The 22,146-nt window shown below is 48.9% G+C and overlaps 1 protein-coding gene across 1 annotated transcript in view; it reads left to right on the top strand.

Annotated features, from left to right (window-relative positions):
• LOC144153573 (uncharacterized) overlaps nt 1–22,146 on the top strand; it is an 83,799-nt gene that overhangs the window by 7,702 nt on the left and 53,951 nt on the right. Inside the window, exons 5-6 of the mRNA XM_077685193.1 lie at nt 1,196–1,290; nt 19,431–19,607. Of these exons, the coding sequence (XP_077541319.1) occupies nt 1,196–1,290; nt 19,431–19,607 (272 nt within the window). The remainder of the gene's footprint in view (nt 1–1,195; nt 1,291–19,430; nt 19,608–22,146) is intronic.

Consider the following 22,146-nt stretch of genomic DNA (forward strand, 5'->3'; position numbering starts at 1 on the left):
GGTTTGCGAGCCTGACCCCGCCAGAGGAAGTGACGCCGACACGCAAGAAACGAAAAAAATTACTGGTTTATTCCGGGACAACAAAACCAGAAATGACATGCACAGAAACAGCAGCTTGAAACACATAACGGTCATGGGAACAGCGCGAGAGCGGAGGGGGCCTCAATTTCACGCGCGTTCCCCGTACACGAAGGCGCTGCCATCAATGCGCCAACTGTCGGCGCTCATTAGCGTCATGCGCTACTTCGCTCCGCCTCTCTTAGACGGCAGCACCGTCTGAATGAGGCATAGGGAAGGATGTAAGGCACATTTGTAGAGCTGCTCACGTCTCTGTTCGCAGCGCAGTTGGCAGAGCGCCTCGTACCTCCCGTTGCGGCGAGGGGCGAGAGAGTTCGTGGGCTCGAATTCGGGCAACGCTGCGTCAATGGCAGTTTTTCTGGGGCATCACTTCCGTGACAGATATGATGTCATTGAGATCTTGGTGTACCCGGGCATAAAACACCCTCATGTTAAAATATCGAAACAGGCTCTAGGACCTCCATATTTTAGTATGTCTTATATCGCCCCTGAAAGACATGTCTTCCCAGCAATGCGTTTGTGTTTAGAGGTGAAGCCAACTTTAAAGCAATTGGTGTATGCCTAGTTTTTGTAATTTGGTAAAAATTAGAGCCCTACTCAACAAAAACAACATAAAGACAACAAACACAAGTGCTCACTCACAACTATATATATATGTGTGTGTGTGTGTGTGTGTGTATATATATATATGTATATATATATATATATACACACACACACACAAATACAGAAATAAGGAATGGCGGTCAAGAATACCAAGGAAAGCAAAGGGGAGGATGCGGTAGCTCATTGAAACAGATAAAGAATTTTTGGAAGGAAGAATTGTTGCCAACTTTTCAGCAAGGAGATTTGTCTTCGTCAGGGCAAGCCCTCGCCTGGCTAGCACTTTATATAGGGGTAGGCCCCCAGGAGAGAAGAAAGAAGGAAGTGGAATGTAGAACCCTGATTGGTTTGGGAGTATGCAGGGGGAGATAGTGAGCGGGAAGGAAGGTTGTATGGTTTGAGCCGCGAAGTCGGTGAGAGGGCTCAAACTTCTTATTGGGTGTGTACTGTAATTTAACAAGCAAAGTGTAAATGAGCATTTGGTGGCATTGTGCCTCTCCTCTCTCTTGTTCAGCCGAAATGCAGGACTGGAACCCCTGGGGACGACCAGGGGGCGGAGCACCGCGCTGCCAGCCCGTGGCTGCTGTACCGCCGCGCACTGATGCTCAGGCAAGTGGCGCACCAGTGGTACACCAGTGCAGCACTGGGTGCAGCCTCTTACTTCTACTCGTCGCCTCCTGCTGTGTGATTATCCCTTCTGTTCCAATAATTTCACAAATGGAGTAAGTTGCTTAGGCTCAGTGTGATGCACGAGAAGGAGGGTAAAATGGGCCCGGTGATTCTTACTCCCCCAATAGGCGCACTTCTTTCCGATTCTGCCCACCTGTGCTTTTTTTTTAACTTACACCTTTTGTGGAGCAACTGAGATGTAGGCGTGGCAGTAATTAAAACGTGGTTATGGAAATGCATTACACCAAACTGAAGTCCTTCGAAGCATTTCTTGAGTAGGGCTGGCTTTAACTCTTTTGTTGCCATGCCTTTTCAAATCGATCACAGGTGATGCCAATGTCGACAGTAGTCGTTTTTTGTGCACCTAACGTACCCCAGCGCTCAGTCTAGGCACTGCACTTTTAGAATCAGTTTAAATTTTCTTGTTCTGGTGACATTGAGATTTTCGGCGGCGTTTTTTTGCTAGCTGAGGTGCGTGTGGTGTTGCAAAAGGGGGCGTAGCTGCTGCACTTAACAAAGAGGCGCGCCACTCCATTGATCAAGAGGCTCGCAGCAAGTCAAATATCCAATGACGTTGGCAGCGTTGTAATCAGATTGCGTGGAGAGGTGCTATTTGCTTGAAAATGAAAGCTTTGGTTCAGAGAACGGGTAGCTTTATTCTGCCAAAGCTTATTTTTAAAGGACCCCCGCATGTCTAACAAGTGGACCTGGCATTTTCAGCCAGTTTCCAGCAGTTTCAGTTTCGTTCTTGCGTTGCAAAATTCATGTTTGGCGCTATTACACAGTTAACCGACTTCAAGCCGCCTCTGTATCTCGCCTGTGCCTCGACGGGCGGCCGCCAAAAAGAGAGGGAACCTTCCCCTCTTGCTTCGGCCGCGGGCTGCGAGGAATGGGGAATGCACCAGGACTCCGGGTTTCCCACACCAGCCAGTTTCGTTTCCATACGAGGGTATTTCCGGACGTAGAGTGTCGCTTGTTAGTAGAACTTTCTATTCTGACAGTCTCCTACAGGCTTCATATTGCTTCTTTTCGAAAACATTAGGTGGCGTTGCAATGTAGGAGGCTCACACTGCTGATCTCTTTTCATCGTGCGACAGCGGCTTGGTGAAAGCGTGCTGGGCATGATTGTAGTGCATCGCACCTTATTCCTCCAAGCAGCGCTACCATAGTGAAACAAAAGATTATAATAAACCGCCAATGAAAGTTCTGACAGATGAGTGATGATAAGCTGACAGAGAAGGCAAACAAGCATCCTCTACTGAGTTTCATTTCCAACTCCATGTGGAGTTCTTTGCATAGCATGTTTGGCCAAAATCTTATGCACGCCGTAAATACAAAGTCGGACATTGTTACAGGTAAACGTGGATGTAATGAAGTTGACAAAAGTTTGCAATTTTTCGTTACATCCAGGTTTCCGTTACATGCAGATTTTGAGTTAAGGCTCGCGGGTCTGAAGCAGAAACAAAGCCTAAATGCTAGAAATCGGTGAAGATGAACTCAACGTTCTTGGATTTATTTACAGCAAAAAACTGCGCGAGTTGCGCCTCCTGCTTTTGCACGGGCTTAGGCACTACACGGCGCTCCAAGGAAGCAAGTTCACCTACTCCTGTATTAGCAAACATAACTTAAAGGGACACTGAAGTGATTTGTAAACATTGCGGGATTACTCGCGCAAATTGTAGTCCGAAGTCCATAGGCCCTGTTTCGACCACTCTGAGCGCGTTTACGCAAATTTATTTAGCGGAAAAATCAATTCGAAAATGCTGCTGTCCTCCTCTTGGCATCCTCGCCCATTTTCTGTGGCATTTTCGTGTGACGTCAGGAGGAGATGACTTGGCTTGGCTGCGCTACTGCACGGCTCGCTGACCTTCCGACAGAGTCAGTCGGCCCAGCGTTTAGTCCGCCGGCCGCTGGCGGGTCGTTGCAATTCGTTCACTCAGTTGAAACTAAGCCACGACACGTTTGTGAATGCAAGAATGTGCCTTTCTTTACTTTGTTTGTTCAGGTCACTCCACACAAACGCTGCACAAGCGCACATGCGACGCTTCACTGACTGGTACACTAGTAGGAAAATCTAAGGACACTTGAATGTGGGAGAAGAGTCAGCGAAGTCAATATAGGTACTAAGGAAATAAAATCAACTGATACTTTTACCGTACAGCGTAAAACTAGGGTGCAGGAAGCACTTTTTATGTGCTGGGCGAACAAGCACAGCAGTCAGCAGCACAACCACACATCTGCGAAGCACAGCAGTCAGCAGCACAACCACACATCTGCGAACGCTTTTCCGTTTAAAAAATGCCATTGCTAGACGTGAGATATTGTGGAAATTTGGGGGATGCTTGCTGCAAGAGCGCTATACAACAAATAGTCACCTAAGCAGCTTAAAACGCTAAAACTAAATGTAAGTGTAAACTGGTTATACATTATATACCTCGTATTTGCATGACCGGCGGTGCTGGCCCGTGGCTGAGTGGTCTGGAGCGCTAGGTATTTTGTTTTGCCAGCCGCAAGTTCGAATCCTTGAGGTTACAATCCTTTTTTTTTTTGCGAGTTGATTTTTTTTGTTTTCGGCCTATGTTTTCTATACAGAGTTCATCATTTTTCGCCGTAACGTGCACTGCTCCACGAGCAGGTTTGCAGAACGCGCGTAGACTGACAGACACACTGGCGAGTTCTCGTTGGCGTGGTGTTGCCATAAGCACCGACTGCTTGTCGGCAGTGGGCACAGGCAAGAATCAGCAGACCCTTGGCCTGGTGTGAACACACTTTTTACGATACAGACATGAGTGAGGCAGGCTCCAAATATGCGGGAAAAGCGCATGGAATTTGAGTGTCTGCGGTGACGCGGAGGGCATTCATCCACTGCGTAGGCCTCGGCTAGTGATCGCTACGATTCCAAGCCGTCCTGGGAGGCTTATCTTAGGCATTTTACAGCCGGCAACATGGCAGAAGCACGGTATGGCGATTATTGAGTTATCGAGAATGCCCATTGAACGATCACATCAGATGTCAAGCATGTTGTTTTACAGAACCGAAACCGAAACTTGTTTGAATGCTAATTTTGGACATCGTCCAATCATGGTGCACCTCCTCCCGACATCGCAGCCTTTAGTTGGTGCGGCCGCCGCAGACCGCGCATGGTAGTTTTTCTTCTTTCGGGCTTTATAAAATAATTACCGACTTATCAACCGGATAAACGATGAAAAGTGTGTTAATTTGACCCAGTCTACGCAGTGCAAGCAAAAACGGGATCTTGACAAATTCACTTCAGTGTCCCTTTAAGTATCACTTCTGCCGTTTGACACTTTCCGGTGCCTTTAACGCGTTACAAGAACCAAACTTATGCTGAAAGGGTGCTTTTTTGCGAACTTGATGCTCTTTACCACACTCAAAATTGTTGACAGGGTGCTAGCTGCAACAAGGCAGCAACATTCTTCTTTCTCGCCAGTGGGGATTGCATTTAAAATTGTGCGTTTTGCTTGAGAAGTGACAACTTTTCGTTTTCCGACGGCAGCACTCATCACCGACGAACCGATACCACAGATAGAATGTAGACTCATGACTGTATGCCGGCAGGACGGCCTAGCACCTCAAGACAGTTCTGGAACCAAAACCGCACTCGCACGAGGAAACGCAAGGTACATTGCCATGTGGAAAAGAAATGTGAAGGGTAGTTACTCTTGCTAGCTGGTGTGGTGTCGCGCTACACAAGCAAAAGCAGAACTCACTGTTACGTTAGCCACGAAATCATGCGAGCCCCTCTGTTCATCATCATCATCATCATCATCATCATGAAGAATTTTGTGCCAAGGCGATTCCAGATGTTTTTATTGCTGCTGGCTCCTTAGGGTAGTGCTAGGATTTGTTAAATTAGTTCATTTCTCAGGTCGATTGTTGAGTAAAAGTGCAAAAAACAATGACTGATCAGCTCGGCGACTCTGTTACATCAAGGTAAACCGCCGCGACTTTTTGTTACGTAGAGGTCGCAAACACATGGGCTTCAATGGGAGTACGTAGCAATGGGGAATCGAAACCTTCGTTAAATTCAGGAATTCGTTACGTAGAGGTTCGTTACATCCACGTTTAACTGTACATCATGTGGGGACCAATTGGTGCTTCCAATAATTTCAAACCGCCATATTTCTTCCAGAGAACCATCCAGAATTGTGCATTTTGAAATGGAACTTGTCAAACCATCCCATTTCTTCCAGAGATGGAAACTGAGCTTCGGCTTCACCGCCGTCTCATGTTGTCACAGTTCACGCCTCGCGCTGGAACGCTTCGTAACGGGTACTAACGCAACACCGGGACACTCGTTCACGCCTTGCTTTGGAACGCTTCGTTACGCGTACTACACAACTGACACCACATGGGGACATTTGGTGAGGCCTTGCGCTGGAACGCTTCATAACGCACACTAACGCAGTCATGGTCACGTTACCAAAAAAAAGTAACAGTGTTACAGTTACAGTTACCTAACCCAAAAAAGTAACTCTGTTACAGTTACAGTTACAAATTTTCCAAAAGTAACTAGTTACAGTTACTGCAAAAAAGTAACGTCGCTACTTTTCCGTTACTGTATAAAACTAAGTAATAGCTAAAAAGATTTGGCTTATTTAATAGAAACGTACGAAGGCATGCAGGTAGTAAAAATTACACGTATTAAAGCTGTAAATGAGGGGAACCTAAAATGATGCACTCTCATGCCCAAACAAACAATCGTTGTGTACGCCTTATTTTTTTTATTACGGAAGTTTGGCTATCCATCACAAGGAACTTTTTTTTTTGTTTCTGCACTCTGACTGCAAGAAATCTATTTGCAAACATCATTGTAGCATATAATTAGTTGTTTTTCAAAGTTGGAATCAGAAAGGCCGAACTTAAACTATACCGAGCTGGAGGACAACACAGTCGAAACAATCTTTCAATGTCAACTTAATTTATTTTCGCCTACAGTGCTGTCTCTTGAGCGCCCTGCGTAGTGAGAGAGAATGGGAAAAAGGCGGCGGAGGTGGCAGATCGACGGAAGGCCCTTGTAGGAAAGGGGAAACGAATGTGGGAGTACATCGGTTTTCGAGGTATTTTTGAAAGATACTAAAAAAATAGTGCTTCGTTAACTTTTTATTTCGTACTTGTGGTCGGCGACGGAGACCAATTTGAGCCATTGCCGAAGCGACGTTTGTCCGTGGGCCCTCGGAGTCGTCCTCCCGCCCCAACCCGGAGCCACTACCATCGCTTTACTGTTTTCCCTCTTCCCCTCCCTTTCCTCCCCCCCCCCCCCCCCCCCCCGTCCTCACAAAGGCGGATTTTGCCGTCTCGACCAGAAAAAAACTGCTCTCAGAACCCCAGCCTTCCTTCCACAGCACTCATGTCGCCGATCCCAGGAACCACTCTCTTCGTTTGCTTTGAGGCGTAGGCCGAACGAAGCTCGCCCAAGTATTCTTTGCACCCAACATTCAAAAGCAGCTCTAGCTACTGTTTTTGTTTCGGCCACAGCTCTCGAAAATAAGTCGCGAGACTTCCCAAGAACATTTCTTCGTGCAGTGGCAGTGTGGTTAGACGTCTGCCGGCCAAGATGCTGGCTGGTGTGAGGGCACTCGGGGGCCATCATCGTTGGGGCCGTCGTATGTGTGGAGGGGCATGAAATTTATTACTTCCTAGACCTCTTTCGAGCACTTGGTACAGCTCGATGAAGCCTCTAGACCAGGGGTTCCAAACGCGTGGTCCCAAATACGGCCAGGGGTCTCTAAAGCGAACAATGGTCGCAAGCAACTGCGACTTGTGAATCGGACATTCTACAGTGCGCACAGGGCTGGACGAGCGTGAGGCCACCGAGAGACTCCCCGCGGCGTTTTATGACCCTGCAAACGGGGCTGCACGTCGCTAATGAGAAAGCGACGCCCTGACCGGAGTTTTCCAGGCTTCCACGAAAGTGAAAAGGTTTCAGTGCGTTGTGCGGCGTTTGTGGGTGTGTGTTTTCCTGTTCGCCTTTGTGTCAAACACTTTTACTGCACTCCAGATGTGGCGAAAATGCATCCACGTGCGCTTAGGCGCGTGTCGCACCGTTATTTATGGCCTGGGTGAGAGCAATGTCGCACTGCTGAGGAAATACTGCAGCTAAGACTTAGAAACTTCGAGCCCTTATTCGACCACGTGGGACACCACGCACACGTGCACGCCTAAACATTTCTAGTCCAGATGTTTTTCACCAATGAGAAGGGAGTGAGCTGGCATAAATGAAGTAGACGAAGGTTCTGCGGAAGAAAGGCCGAAAACGTGAAACGCGCACACTGTACATCGGTGGTTAATGAGTGTTGCCGTTGAATAATATTTTATAGAAATAAAGTAACTGTAACGATATTTGTCGTTACAGTTACTCCACAAAAAAGTAACAGTGTTACAGTTACAAGTTCCTCTAACTTAAAAGTAACTAGTTACAGTTACAAGTTACTGAAAAAAGTAACTAGTTACCGGTAACGCGTTACTAGTAACTAGTTTCTGCCTAAGACTGCACTAACGCAATACCGGGACACTCGGTTAGCCCTCGCACTGGAACGCTTAGTAACGCGTACAAACGCAACACCGGGACACTTGTTCATGCCTCGCTCTGGAACGCTTCGTAACGGGTAGTAACGCAACACCGGGACACTCGTTCACGCATTGCTTTGGAACGCTTCGCAACGCGTACTACACAACTAACACCACACGGGGACACTTGGTTAGGCCTTGCGCTGGAACGCTTCATAACGCACACTAACGTAAAATACCAATACCGGGACACTCGGTTAGCCCTCGCACTGGAACGCTTAGTAACGCATACTAACGCCACACCGGGACACTCGTTCATCATGCCTCGCGCTGGAACGCTTCGTAACGGGTACTAACGCAACACCGGGACACTCGTTCATGCATTGCTTTGGAACGCTTCGTAACGTGTACTACACAACTAACACCACACGGGGGGGGACACTTGGTTAGGCCTTGCGCTGGAACGCTTCATAACGCACACTAACGTAAAATACCGGGACACTCGGTTAGCCCTCGCACTGGAACGCTTAGTAACGCATACTAACGCCACACCGGGACACTCGTTCATCATGCCTCGCGCTGGAACGCTTCGTAACGGGTACTAACGCAACACCGGGACACTCGTTCACGCATTGCTTTGGAACGCTTCGTAACGTGTACTACACAACTAACACCACACGGGGACACTTGGTTAGGCCTTGCGCTGGAACGCTTCATAACGCACAATAACGTAAAATACCGGGACACTCGGTTAGCCCTCGCACTGGAACGCTTAGTAACGCATACTAACGCCACACCGGGACACTCGTTCATCATGCCTCGCGCTGGAACGCTTCGTAGCGGGTACTAACGCAACACCGGGACACTCATTCACGCATTGCTTTGGAACGCTTCGTAATGCGTACTACACAACTAACACCACACGGGGACACTTGGTTAGGCCTTGCGTTGGAACGCTTCATAACGCACACTAACGTAAAATACCGGGACACTCGGTTAGCCCTCGCACTGGAACGCTTAGTAACGCATACTAACGCCACACCGGGACACTCGTTCATCATGCCTCGCGCTGGAACGCTTCGTAAGGGGTACTAACGCAACACCGAGACACTCGTTCACGCCTTGCTTTGGAACGCTTCGTAACGCGTACTACACAACTAACACCACACGGGGACATTTGGTTAGGCCTTGCGCTGGAACGCTTCATAACGCACCCTAACGCAATACCAGGACTCTCGGTTAGCCCTCGCACTGGAACGCTTAGTAACGCCATAGCCTCCTTTATACTTTCTGTGCCTGCGACGTGCGCCGCCAGTGACCGTCGGCGGTCCGCTCGCCGACTGCCAGTGGCCGCCGAGGGGCGGCGCTAGTCACGTAGGGCTGGCGCCGCGCCGCCGCTGCCCCGCTGCCGCCGCCGATCTCTGTTCCCGCACTAGCCGCTCCGAGCGGGCTGGCGTGCTGCTCCCGCACAGAGTTCTTTTCTTGGAGAATCGCACGTTGTTTCTCCTCCACGTGCAAAGTTGAGTACCTGCACCCTTTAGTGCATGGTTCTTTCGTTTCGGACGCCGGAGGGATGTGGAAGAAGTCCTGTCATCACCAGGAAGTCTAGTAGTGATCCCATAGAATCTCTGTTCGGCACTTTGCGGAGATCACTGCGTTCCAATGACCAGTTAGATGTTGGTTAGGCAGCTGTCAGCGAACAGCTGTCGCACATGTTATGTGCGACAGCTGCTGTTTGCTGACTACGGAGCCACGGTCTGATCAGCCACTCACGGAACCAAGACAGAGGCGGACTGCTGTACCCTTCTGAGAAGCTCGTCTATGTCTTGGACATGTCCTACGCCTGTTCATAGAAACTGCCCTGAAAGACGAGCCGAAGCTGAAGAAGCCATTGAGGACACTTCAGGAAGCGGCTATACTTGCCATTGTTGATTCTGGCCTCCTCAGCTGCCCCCACAGTGAACAGCTGCACCACAAGGAGCTGGCACAGCTGATCTGCCTGAAATTTTTCAGGCACTACTTGTGAACTATACCTGTGCAGCCACCGACAAAAATGACGTGTATAAATCATTTTCAAAAAAGCCTTTTTGCAGAAAGTATGTAAAGCTTTAAAAAGCAGCCTTTATTTATTGTCTCTTGTTCTTGAGAATAAAATGTTTGTGCTTTTTGGTTTCCACTGAATGAGTTAATTGCCTGGTCTTTTGCGCTGCTTAGCACGATGTTGCGGGTTCGATTCCCGGCGGCTTTTCTGATGGAGGCGAAAAGCAAAAAACGACCGTGTGTACGAGATTTCGGCGCACGTTAAAGATCCCCAGGTGGTCAAAATTAATCCGGAGCCCTCCACTACAGCGCGCCTCATCGTGTCTCGTTGCCTGCGTTGCGTCGGCGCGTTAAACCCTACAATCAATCAATCAGTATCTTGTTTTCTGCCCACTGGGTTGCACCCCATTTCAACTTAACATGCTTTCCTGCCTGTTCCATTTGTTTCACTTAACATGCCGCACGCTCAAAAAAAAAAAAAAGACGCGCGTCACGGCTTCTCCAACAAAAAAAAAATGCGATGCTGTTTGTAACAGCACGTTTATATGCACTTAAGCATTTTATTTTCCTTTTTTCATAGTACTTTTTTGGGTCGTGGTAATCGTAAGCCAACTCCGCACAGTGCCCACCGCAGTCTGTGAAGACGTCGTGCTGCTACGCATGATGTTGGTGTTCATTAAGTGTTCATGTGTACACAAGTGTTCATTAAATATTACTCTTACGTTTGCACCACTTGAACCCTTTGAATAAGGGCTGTACAACTTCCTGTATTTCCACCAGTAGAGATATTGTTAGAAAGCACGCAACCTGCAAGCAAGAGAGCTAACGGTGCGAACGGGTGCACGCCGGCACTTCTGCGCGCTCGCCATCGGCGCGCCGGCGGCCCCGGCACTCTACGTAAGTGGCACCCCCACCAAAATGAGCGGCCGCTCTCCGCAACTCGAGCGACGGAGCCCTCCTATTGTTCTCCCGGCGACGTCGCAGGCACAGAAAGTATAAAGGAGGCTATGGTAACGTGTACTAACGCCACACCGCGGCACTCCTTCACGCCTTACTCTGGAATGCTTCGTAACGTGTACTAACACAACACCGGGACAAATGGTTAGGCCTCGCACTGGAACGCTTGGTAAGGCATATTAACGCAACACCGGGACACTCCACGCCTTGCTCTGGAACTCTTCGTAATGAGTACTAACACAACACGAGGACATTTGGTTAGGCCTTGCGCTGGAACGCTTCGTAACGCAACACCGGGACACCCGGTTAGGCCTCGTGCTGGAACGTTTGGTAATGCGTACTAACACAACACCAGGACACTTGTTCATGCTTTGCTCTGGAACTTGTTCATGCTTTGCTTTGCTCTGGATCTGGGAAATCTGGTAACGCGTACTAACGCAACAATGGGACACTCGTTCACTCGTCGTGCTGGAACGCTTTGTAACACGTACTAATGCAACACCGGGACACGGTTAGGTCTTGCGCTGGAACGCTTCACAACGCGTACTAACACAACACCGGGACTCTTGGTTAGGCCTTGTACAGGAATGCTTGGTAACGCGTACTAATGCAACACCACTCTTTCATGCCTTGCTCTGGAATGCTTGGTAAAGCGTAGTAACGCAACACCACTCTTTCACGCCTTGCTCTGGAATGTTTGGTAACGCATAACGCAACACCACTCTTTCGCACCTTGCTCTGGAATGCTTCGTATCGCGTACTAACGCAACACTGGGACACTCGTTCACTCCTCGCGCTGGAACGCTCTGTAACACATACTAACGCAACACCGGGACACTCGTTCACGCCTTGCTCTGGAACGCTTCGTAACGCATACTAACACAACACCGGGACACTTGGTTAGGCCTCGCGCTGGAACGCTTCGTAACGCAACACCGGGGCACTCGGTTAGTCCTCGCGCTGGAACGCTTGGTAGCGCATACTAATGCAACATTGAGATACTTGTTCCCGCTTTGCTCTGGAACGCTTTGTAACGCGTACTAACGCAACACCGGGACACTCGTTCACTCCTCGCGCTGGAACGCTCTTTAACACATACTAACGCAACACCGGGACACTCGTTCACGCCTTGCTCTGGAACGCTCTGTAACACATACTAACGCAACACCGGGACACTCGTTCACGCTTTACTCTGGAATGCTTCGTAACGCATACTAACACAACACCGGGACACTCGGTTAGGCCTCGCGCTGGAACGCTTCGTAACGCAACACCGGGACACTCGGTTAGGCCTCGCGCCGGAACGCTTGGTAACGCGTACTAACGCAACCCTGGCACACTCGTTCACGCCTTGCTCTGGAACGCTTCGTAACACGTATTAATGCCACACCGGGATACTCGTTCACTCCTCGTGCTCGAATGCTTTGTAACACATACTAATGCAAGACCAAGACATGTTCATTCCTTGCTCTGGAACGCTTCGTAATGCGTACTAATACAACACCAGGACACATGGCTAGGCCTTGCGCTGGAATGCTTGGTAACACGTACTAACACAATACCGGGACACTCGTTCACGCCTTGCTCTGAAACGCGTACTGACACAACACCGAAGCACTTGGTTAGGCCTTGCGCTGGAACGCTTCGTAACGCTTACAAACGCAACACCGGGACATTCGTTCCCACCTCGCGCTGAATCGCTTCATTGGCAAAAACGCCAAGGCGCCAAGAATATGCTTATAAACTGCATGCTTCACCCCTCACCAGGTTTCATTGTAGTGGAGATAGCCCGGGATTTTTTTTTAGGTGTTTCAGCATACACCTTCTTGCAATTTCTGCAGCCACGTCAAGTGCTTGGTGAAATGGTGTCTGCTACTCCGTAATTGTGCTCTCCTATGAGGGCAAAATGACAGAATTACACGAGAGGATGTACAAAAAACATGGAGTCGTACTGATGGCCATCTTTGTTTTTCTGTCTGCATGTCTGAAATGCAAGTGAGTAACTTGAAGAGTTCGCTCCACCCACGGTGTAAGATATATTATTAGGTGAGGACACAGCTTACAAAATGAACGTGTGCTCTTCGTTTTGATAAAGTCGCCAAACTGGCGCCGCTGAGACCGTTGATTGCAGCGCCCGCCAGCGGCAGAGAAAAGAAGCTGCCCAAGCGCCGCCCACTCGGAGGTGTTCGGATCCCTTCAGCTCCTTGTTGGGCGTTCTCGGCAGCTTCCGTAACCGGTCGTCGGCTCGATTTCTGCTCGGCACAGCTTGGCTGGTTCCGCCGGCCGGGGGTGCAGACGATAATTTGAAGAAAGCCGTGTGGAAGCCTTTGCGCTCGCCCCAGTGTTTCAACGTGTTCTAAGCATGGGTTTTGAGTCGGTAACAATCAAAAGAAGGTATAAAACACTAAACCGAAGGGAATGTGTGCCGCGGTAGCCGTTGAGCGCTCACAAAAATTAGATGTTATGCTGCGCTTTTTATGCTTGCGCAAAGGAAAAATGGGGTACAAATGTTTTATTGAGTACGTACTGCAACGGATGACAAGAAAACGTGACAGTAATTAACGTTACCTGCGATCCTAAACGAATGAATGCGTGCTCTGCAGCCATCCCCAGCAGAAAATGATGCTACTTGCGCTCAGCATTTTTCTGAGAGGGTGGTTGCGCGAAAGGGTTCTTTTTGGTGCTTTGAGGGGATGTACTACTGAATGTCGAAGAGGTCATCATCATCATCGTCATCACCAGCCTATCTACGCCCACTGCAGGGCAAAGGCCTCTCCCATTATTCTCCAATTACCTCGGTCCTGTGCCAACGTGCGCGCACCTCGTTGAAGAGGTGCGCGCTCACAAACGATGCAGTGCCGTCGTTTTTACCGTTGGCTACAGCCCCCCAAGCTGCTCCATACAAGCAGCATCAAAAGAAAGCGTCCGCTGCCGCAACAACGCCCCGACATACAAGGAAAGTAGGCAGTTTGTTAAATGGATTAAACTGGCGGCGAGTACGCTGATGTTTCTTCGTCGTAAATGACGTCGCACAACTGGGGTAAGTCCATGCACGAAGCAGCGGAGATGAATCGATGTTGTCAAATTCACTGCCGGTGTCCAATGTTCTGAGCAGCTGCGCGCGCGTCTTAATAAACTTAGGACGCCCGAAATCTCGCAGCTGTTTAAACAGTGTAATAAATTACTAGGCTTGTGCGAATAGTGATATTTTAGTTCGAAGCGAATTCGAAGCGAATAATCCTAGGGGTCGAATACTTTCGAAGCGAATTCGAATATCTGTCAGGTGTCACTGAGACATTCCGGTAAAAAAGTTATACAGTAAAATCTCGATGATACAAATATCGCGGGACCGCGAAAAATATTCGTATCATCCGAAATTCGTATGAATTAACACAGACCAAGAAATTGAGCACTGAAAAAAGTTTTCGTTTAATTCTTTTCTTACTTTCGCATGGAAAAATCCGTGACGTTTTTCTGCTTGTTCTTAACCTCCATGACGCCGAGCGGTAATTTCTGGATTTTCGTCTATTCACTCGCGGTGCCCAAGCTCACTACAGGAGCGTTTTTGCACGTGATTCATGCGCGTCGGCGTTGCGCGCGCGATTTTAACGCCCGCCTCGGCGATTCCGCGCTCGCGGTCGCCTTGCCTCTGTCAGAAAATGACGCGCGTTGCAGTGGGAGGAGCCTGGCGCCAATGGGAAGGCGTGCACCTCACGGCGGCAGTTTCGAAGCGCTCGAGACAGCTGGCTGGCTCCACAGGAGATGTTTAGGCTTAGCACCCCGGCAGATATTTCATAGGCGCTTTCACTCGCGGCGCGGATGATTTTTTATAGCACCATTTTCGCCCACATTGTTAGCTCGTTTACCGCACAAGAAACTTCGTGTGTGCTTTGAGCGGTATCTTAAGTAGCGGTTAGAAGCGGTGGCTCGAGCGCCCCGCACCACTTCGCTACCGAAGGTGCCGCCTGGTCGCCGCGGCCGGCCGGGAGCGTGCGGGTGGTTTTGCGGCGGCGTCAGCGCGCCTGTGGAGTCCGCGGCGCGTTTTCGCGAACAGAAAACAACAGCCCGGCCGTTCCTGGAGAAAGAGCCCGTACGTCACCGTCTCTCGCTCGTTCGTCAGTCGGGCGCCTCGCCGGCTCGTTTGTATCGTCCGCTGGGCCGCGCAGGCCCGTTCGCGAGAGCCGAAATTTTTCCCATTGTTGCAGTGGGAATAATTTCATTGTTTGAAACAAGGAAACAGGAGTCGCGACTACCCTACCGAACATGCGCGAAGGCTGCGGTGAAGCGACAACGCTTTGAATGTGGCTTAGCTTGTCTTGGCTCCACATGTAGTCAAGATGTAGGACTGATGTCGATGGCACTGCGGCTTGCCTAACGAAATCGAAACTTGAACGAAGTTTTGATATTCGTTCATCCCGAATACTTCGAAATATCGGAAATTTTAAATTCGAGTCGAAGCGAATTCGAATACTGTAATATTCGTTCGAATATTCGAAGCGCCCGAATATTCGCACAAGCCTATAAATTACGCGTTAAGATCGCGTTGTGTGAGCTCACACGGTGAGCTCAAACAATTTTGTTTTACACGCATGCCGCTGGTGCCTGCGAACCACCTGGCTTCGGACAGTCGTTGTTCAAGTCACTTGAAGCCTCGGTCGCTTCGAAGCTTAGTTAAGACGTCTGCCACCAGATGTCCTTTCAATCAAAGGTCCACGTGCGGCGCCACGGCGCCACCAACTCTATTTGAGATATTGTTACGGGGATAAGCGGGTGAGTAAGAGGCGAAGGGGGGTTTATTCACAGTAATGGCGGTGGTTCACCGGAGAGCGTGCAGCAAACATCGATTCCGCCCAAAAGAAGCGCTTCGTTCCCTTCTTCATCGGCCGTGCAGCTGGCGGGAGGATTTGCCCGTTCAGTGAAGCAGTCCTGACATTTTGTGGAACAATATTTTTGGGCTGCTGTGTCCACACCTAAAAGTATATCGTACACCGTGGCTCCACCGATGGATGTATTGGTCGCTATCATATGGCACTAGAGCCAAGTAGAGGTGTGTTGAAATTCGCACCAAGAAGAACGTAGCATATAGTATTGTTTTCGGTTCACTTTCAGAAGTTTTGCCCCGAATGCAAAAAACAGCTCATACGTAGGGTTGTTCGTTTCCTGGTAAAACTAGGTTTTACCTGATTTTTACACTCCGAACGTGTTTCAGGATAATCTGGTTAAACCCGATTTCTCCCCGAATGGACCTTCTCAAAGCAGAGATTTGCTCACGGTCCACCGCTCTCAACGAGTATTTGCTGAAAAAAAGCTCCTAAAACACAGCTTTGAAACTCATTGAGTATTGGCATGACTCTATTGCTTGCTACCTCAGATTGGCATAGGCTGCGCTGACATTGTTGTGCCTAGTTAATTTAAGCTTTGTTGTTGAGAGAACTGTCTCCCAGTTGAGATACTCTCAGCGATCGGGCAGATCTTGGATGAAGACAGATATGTTGCGCAAGCAGATGATAATGTTTGTAAAGAAAGGTAAGTGAAAAATCGTGACCAGCTTTTTGTCAATTAAATGTATCACTTCTTAGAAGTTATCAATTTTCTTTATTGTCATCATTACTGGTTCATTTCCAAACAAACGCCAAATTTTGGACAGGCTTTTTCTAGAAAACCCTGATGTCTCCCCGATCACCAGCTTAAAATAAACATTAATTTTAGTGCGTTAGAGTTAAGAAGACCGTGATACTGTCTAAAATAAACTGTGCATTACTTAGTACATGCGTAGATTTAGCCCTAAAAAACCCGAATTTTGGAATGGTTCTCGCAAAAAAAAAAAAAAAAAGAACAGCTTATCTAAGATTATCAGTTCAAAAAATAGCACCCAATTTGTACCCCCTGATGTTACAAAAATATAAAACCCCAGAATGCACAACTGTGCTCATACGCCATGCCATGAGCACACGCATTCACCTGGCCCAAGCAGTTGCACAAGGGAAACTTCTTTGCGTGTGCAAGAGATGTCGCCACTGTCACTGCTTCAGGGGGACCATGAATACAGTGCACGTGTGGGCTCTAAACTGCCTTATCAGAATAATACTTATGCCAGTTTTAGTGCCAGATTCTGTCAAATACAGTCAAACCCGGTTATAGCGAACTGCAATATGCGCCACGATTAGTTCGATATAGCCAATAGTTCGAAATAGCCGAACCCGCCTATAACGAATTTTTTGTTAAGAATTTGCAATACACGGGACACCCCCCCCACCTTCACGCCCCCTCGTTCTGCCATCCCCGCGTGCAGAAACCAACATAATAAAGTATGCCATTGCCTTACATAAAACTCTATTCATTGCAAGCATTCATTGTAACTACCTACTTTCCCAAAAAACGGTGATTCCTGTTTTCAATGTCATTTTGGCGGCGTCAACTAGCACAGCATTCTCTTCATAAGACATATTTGCATCAGTTGCAGTCCGCGTCCTTCAATATCGAAGCAATATTGGTGGAGTACACTGACTGCCGAAAGCGCTTCATTAAGCATCGGACGGCTTTTACTCGTGACATCCTCTGCCTCTTCGGTGCTTCCAGCAGTGCCAGTAGCCATGACATCGGCAATGGTGTCGGCATCCGAGGGGCTCACAGTGAAGGCAACGTTATCGTCGACACTCGGGCAATCCTCGAAGGGCACTCCTGTCAGCACAACATCGGCAACGTTGGCGAGCTCTTCTCACAGTTCATCGATGCTTCCATCTTGGTCCGGACTGGCTGACTGGGAGGGTTTAATCATGAGATAGGCGCGTCGGAAACACTTACGGAAATGCCGGGAGTCACATCGCTCCATGGGAGGCTCAAAATCTCCATCGCAGCCAGTCAACCTTTCAATCGCCGCTCCGAGACCATGCATTTTGGCAACAATTCTAGGAGCGCCGAGTTCGATATATCAGATGTAAACTTCGTTATAAGGAATATGTTACGCATGTATTTTTGTAACTGAGTTTTTTTTGTTCGATATATAGCATAATTCGCTCTATCCGGGTTCGTTATAATCGGGTTTGACTGTATGTTCTGTATACTTCGAATGGTTGCGACTCCCCAGCTGGATTTCTTGAACTTACCTTGTGGTTCAGTAGGTCGTTCTAAATACTGACCAAATTGAATGATTGTTGTACCATGTTTGTGGGATTGTGTTTGGAGGTCATAGCATTTCGATTAACCCTTATGACCAGTTGTCACGATTTCGCATAGCACCAATTGTAAGCCGCGCAACTGGAAGAAAGAATCGGTAGCTACAATGCCCGCACTCGGAAGGAATCAACACTTTGATGGCACCATATGGACCCAGTGGCATCATATACCTTAATTACCCGATTCTAACGCGCCCCCGATTCTAACACGCACCTGATTTTCCAGGCAAAAAACCGAAAAAACTTGCACCTCCGTTTGTAACACGCAAGGAACTTTGTGAGCAAGAAAAACGAATGCGAGAGAAACGGGCGATTCATTCCCCGAAGTAATCTCACTCATCTTACTCCTCGTCGCTTTCCGAGAGCTCCTTGTCGCCTTCTGCTGACCACAACATCTTGTCATTGGTGCCGTCAAGCGCGTTTGTGATGCCACACTTCTGAACCATGTTCGATGGGATCGTGGCCCACGCCTCGCATGCCCATCCTGCGAGCTTCTCCAGAGGCATACGCTTCAGCCAACCGCTCGTTGTGAACGCATAGGAGCCGCTCGTAAGCTGCGGAAGCGGCGTACCTTCATTGCCGCTGCTGCCATTGCTGTTATCAGCACGCAAGTGGAATAATTTGACGATTTGTGTGAACGCCAAAAGAAAAGCCTAGGTGCCTAGATCCGAAAAACTGTTGCTAAAAGCTTTGGCGCCATCTTGAGATGGCGATAGGGACGGGTGGGACGAAATTTCAGCTGTTTCGGCAGTTTCGGTTTCGTATCCGATTCTAACACGCATGCGATTTTTTGGCCTATTTTTGTGGAAAAAAGGTGCGCGTTAGAATCGGGTAAGTACGGCACCTCACTTTCAGCAAAGTACTGACTGCTCCCATTCCTCCGGTTTATGCCAGTGATCACCGTTCCTCAGTGGCCATCCATTTACACCCGTATTTAATAAAGGAATGTGGGTGTCTTGATTGCAATAAAAATGTCACCACATTAGTTACTTTGTTGGAAAATACACGGAGTTGCCGTAAATAATTCGTTTCTGAAGAAATTTACCATGTACTGGCCCACTATGACCTCTTGTTTTGTGTTTGGGCCATAGCCGTAGCTTTCTTCCGAAAACCCCAGCATGTGTAGAAGTTCTTCTGCGGCTTCCTTATAAGCAGACAAGCAAAAGCGATAGCAAAAATCTTTTTTTTTCTACAGGAAATGCAGGCTAGAAGTAGTTAAACAGTACTAAAGAGTAATTGAAGCTTCAGGACCAAGTGCAGCCCTTGCCCGAGCAATGTTTCCGAGTGATAGTTGGTCGGCTGGCAAGCGTTGTGCTGACCGGTTAGTCGGACTGGTCAGCTCCCAAGTTCAGCGGGTTGGATTGTATTGGGTCGCAGGTGCTGCGGGTGCAGGCGACGACAGCGGCATCGTCCACGGGTGCCTACCCGTCCCGAGCACCCTCCCCGCCAACCCTGCCGCAGTTGCCACCCAACGGGGGAGGAGGGGGAGGAGGCATGAGCCCCACGTTTGTCCGCAGGGTACCCCCCTATCTCCGCAGCCAGCTGCCTTTCGGGGTGCGTGGTCACTGTGGCTCAGCTACTGCGCTCGTGTGTGCAGCGTTATTGGGCACACGGCGCAAAGATGGCAGACCTAAAGAAAGGGGGGAGACAGAATGCACTCTGCCCTGCAACGGAAGTTTGAATCCGCAGGAAAAGCATGTTGTAATTCACTCGGAGCGCATCATTCCTTTGCGCATACTGGCAAGCAAACATACGAAGTAGAAACAGCGCGCATCCTGTGTCCCCCTTTTTTTTCTAAGTACGTCGTCGTCATGCTGTTCGCGTAGTATGAAACAGTACCAACTTCCTGCATTGACAGCCCTTCTGCTGCTTGCTCATTGCTTTGCTGTTTTTGTTGTGAGAGTGTGAGGCCTAACCGACTACATTAATCACGTACCGTGAGCATATTCACCATCATTATTGGGATCATCTTTTCTTGACAAGCATTAGGGCCGCGGTCATGTACCTCTTACAAAACAGTGGTAATAGACTGAACAAGAAGGGTAGAGGGTTTCGAATGCCTCACAGAGTCTGCGCATGACAAGCATATGTCTTCTTTACCTCTCACTGGCTCGGTCCGGCAGAGATGGAGAAATGTACATGTAGTCTCACTAAAAAAGAGAGTGCAGGAAAAGGGAAGGGAAAAAAAAGTACGGGAGTAAATGTCCGAGTATTTTGGTTTCATAATTCTACAGCGTTTTCTTATTTTTTGGGAACATTAACGGTTTTCTCGGCATCTTCACCGCGCTTGGGGCATTTTCATAGCCACTGAAACGTTCCAAGCCAAGCCAATCACAAGGCTAACGCAAGTCTTTACTCTTTTCGCAATTCCAATGTTGGGATTATAGTGAACTAGAATGATGTAGTGGCATGAAAGGCAAGAAATACAGTTAAACCTCGATGTAACGAAGTCGGTAAAATTCGTAATTTTTTTTCGTTACATTGAAATTTCGCTACATTGAAATTCGCGGTTATAATGAAGTGTTCATCCCGTGAAGCGTTTCCTGAGAAAGAAAATGTGGCGCGCATACAAGGCCGGCGCACTGTTTCTGTTTCTATCGGTGCTTAATCGTCTATGCGGGCGTCAGTGCGAACCGCATGGAGCGTTTTCTTCCCGCAAAAACGCGCCTTGCAAGCCACAGGCGTGCTGACGCAGCCGCGGAGACTACCCGCGCGATGCGGGTAGCTCCAGTGACCGCTTCTAACCGCTCGCTGAAACACAACTCGAGGGGCAAACGAGAGGGGCATACGAGAAAAAAAGCGGATAACGTGGGTGAAATTTTCACTGTAAAACGTCATACGCACCGCTTACGAGAGCGCCCATCAAATATCCTCCGTGGCAGTAAGCCTAATTGTCTGGCCAGGCATCCCCGAGCGCTTCGAAGCTCCCGCCATAGGGTGCGCGCCTCCCCAGTGGCGAAACCATGGTGAAACCATGGCGAAACTGGTCAGGCTCCTCCCACTGCCGTGCGCAGCACGAGTCACTTCCCGCCGCCGGCGCGCAATCGTGGACGCTGGTGTGAAAAAAACTTGCGTGCAAGGCACATAAAGATTCACAAATGCTTGCTGGGACGACGAAACCCAACAATCATGAGCAAACTCGAAGTGCAAAGCGGCGGCATGCGGCAGCGGTGGCAACGCCAGAGGCGATTAGGCTTACCACCGCGGAGGATATTTGATGGGCGCTTTCGTAAGCGGCGCGTGTCACGTTTTACAATGAAAATTTCGCCCACGTTATCCGCTTTTTTTCTCGCATGCCCCTCTCGTTTGCCCCTCGAGTTTTGCCTCAGCGAGCGGTTAGAAGCGGTCGCTGGAGCTACCTGCATCGCACGGGTGGTCTCCGCGGCTGCGTCAGCGCGCCTGTGTCTTGGGGGTTGCGTTTTGCGTTTTTGCGGGGAGAAAACGCTGCGTGCGGTTCACGCTGATGCCGATTAAGCCGTAGACGATTAAGCTCCGACAGAAACAGTGCGCCAGCCGTGTATGCACGCCACACAGTTTGTAGGCAAGGGGCTTACTCAGACTCCGTGGCTGGCTGCATCCGTGGCATTGGGCGACCTGTGTCGCCGTTCGCGTTTTATTGGGACCCCATTTCGGCGCTTGCGTCTCCCAAAATATACCTCTACAACTTAAATTTCGTGCCTTATTCTCCATGAAACTTCATTACATTGAAATTCCGGCAAACGGGACTTCGTTACACAGAGGGTGAAAATACATAGTGTGCGTACACTTGAAGTTACAAAAAATTCCGTGGTTCGTTACATCGAGGGTTTCGTTACATTGAAGTTCGTTACATCGAGGTTTAACTGTAGGCGTGCTCTTTTGTGTAGAAAACACCAGATAGCACTAGCGTGCCCTCTTTTGGTGGCGTAGTAGTTGCCGTGGTAGTTGCCGTACTTCAGGGGACTACCGTATTTATTCGAATATAGGTCAACCTTTTTTTTTCCGAAAATGTGCTTAAAAATTAAGGGTCGACCTATAATCGTGACCGAAGAACCTCAACCTATAGTCGTGACCAAAATTGGCGAGCGCACCGAGCGATGTCCTAGTCTTCTTT

Source organism: Haemaphysalis longicornis, unplaced genomic scaffold, assembly GCF_048455015.1.
Source record: "Haemaphysalis longicornis isolate Haplotype H1 unplaced genomic scaffold, Haemaphysalis longicornis Haplotype H1 scaffold_9, whole genome shotgun sequence".
NCBI lineage: Eukaryota > Metazoa > Arthropoda > Arachnida > Ixodida > Ixodidae > Haemaphysalis > Haemaphysalis longicornis.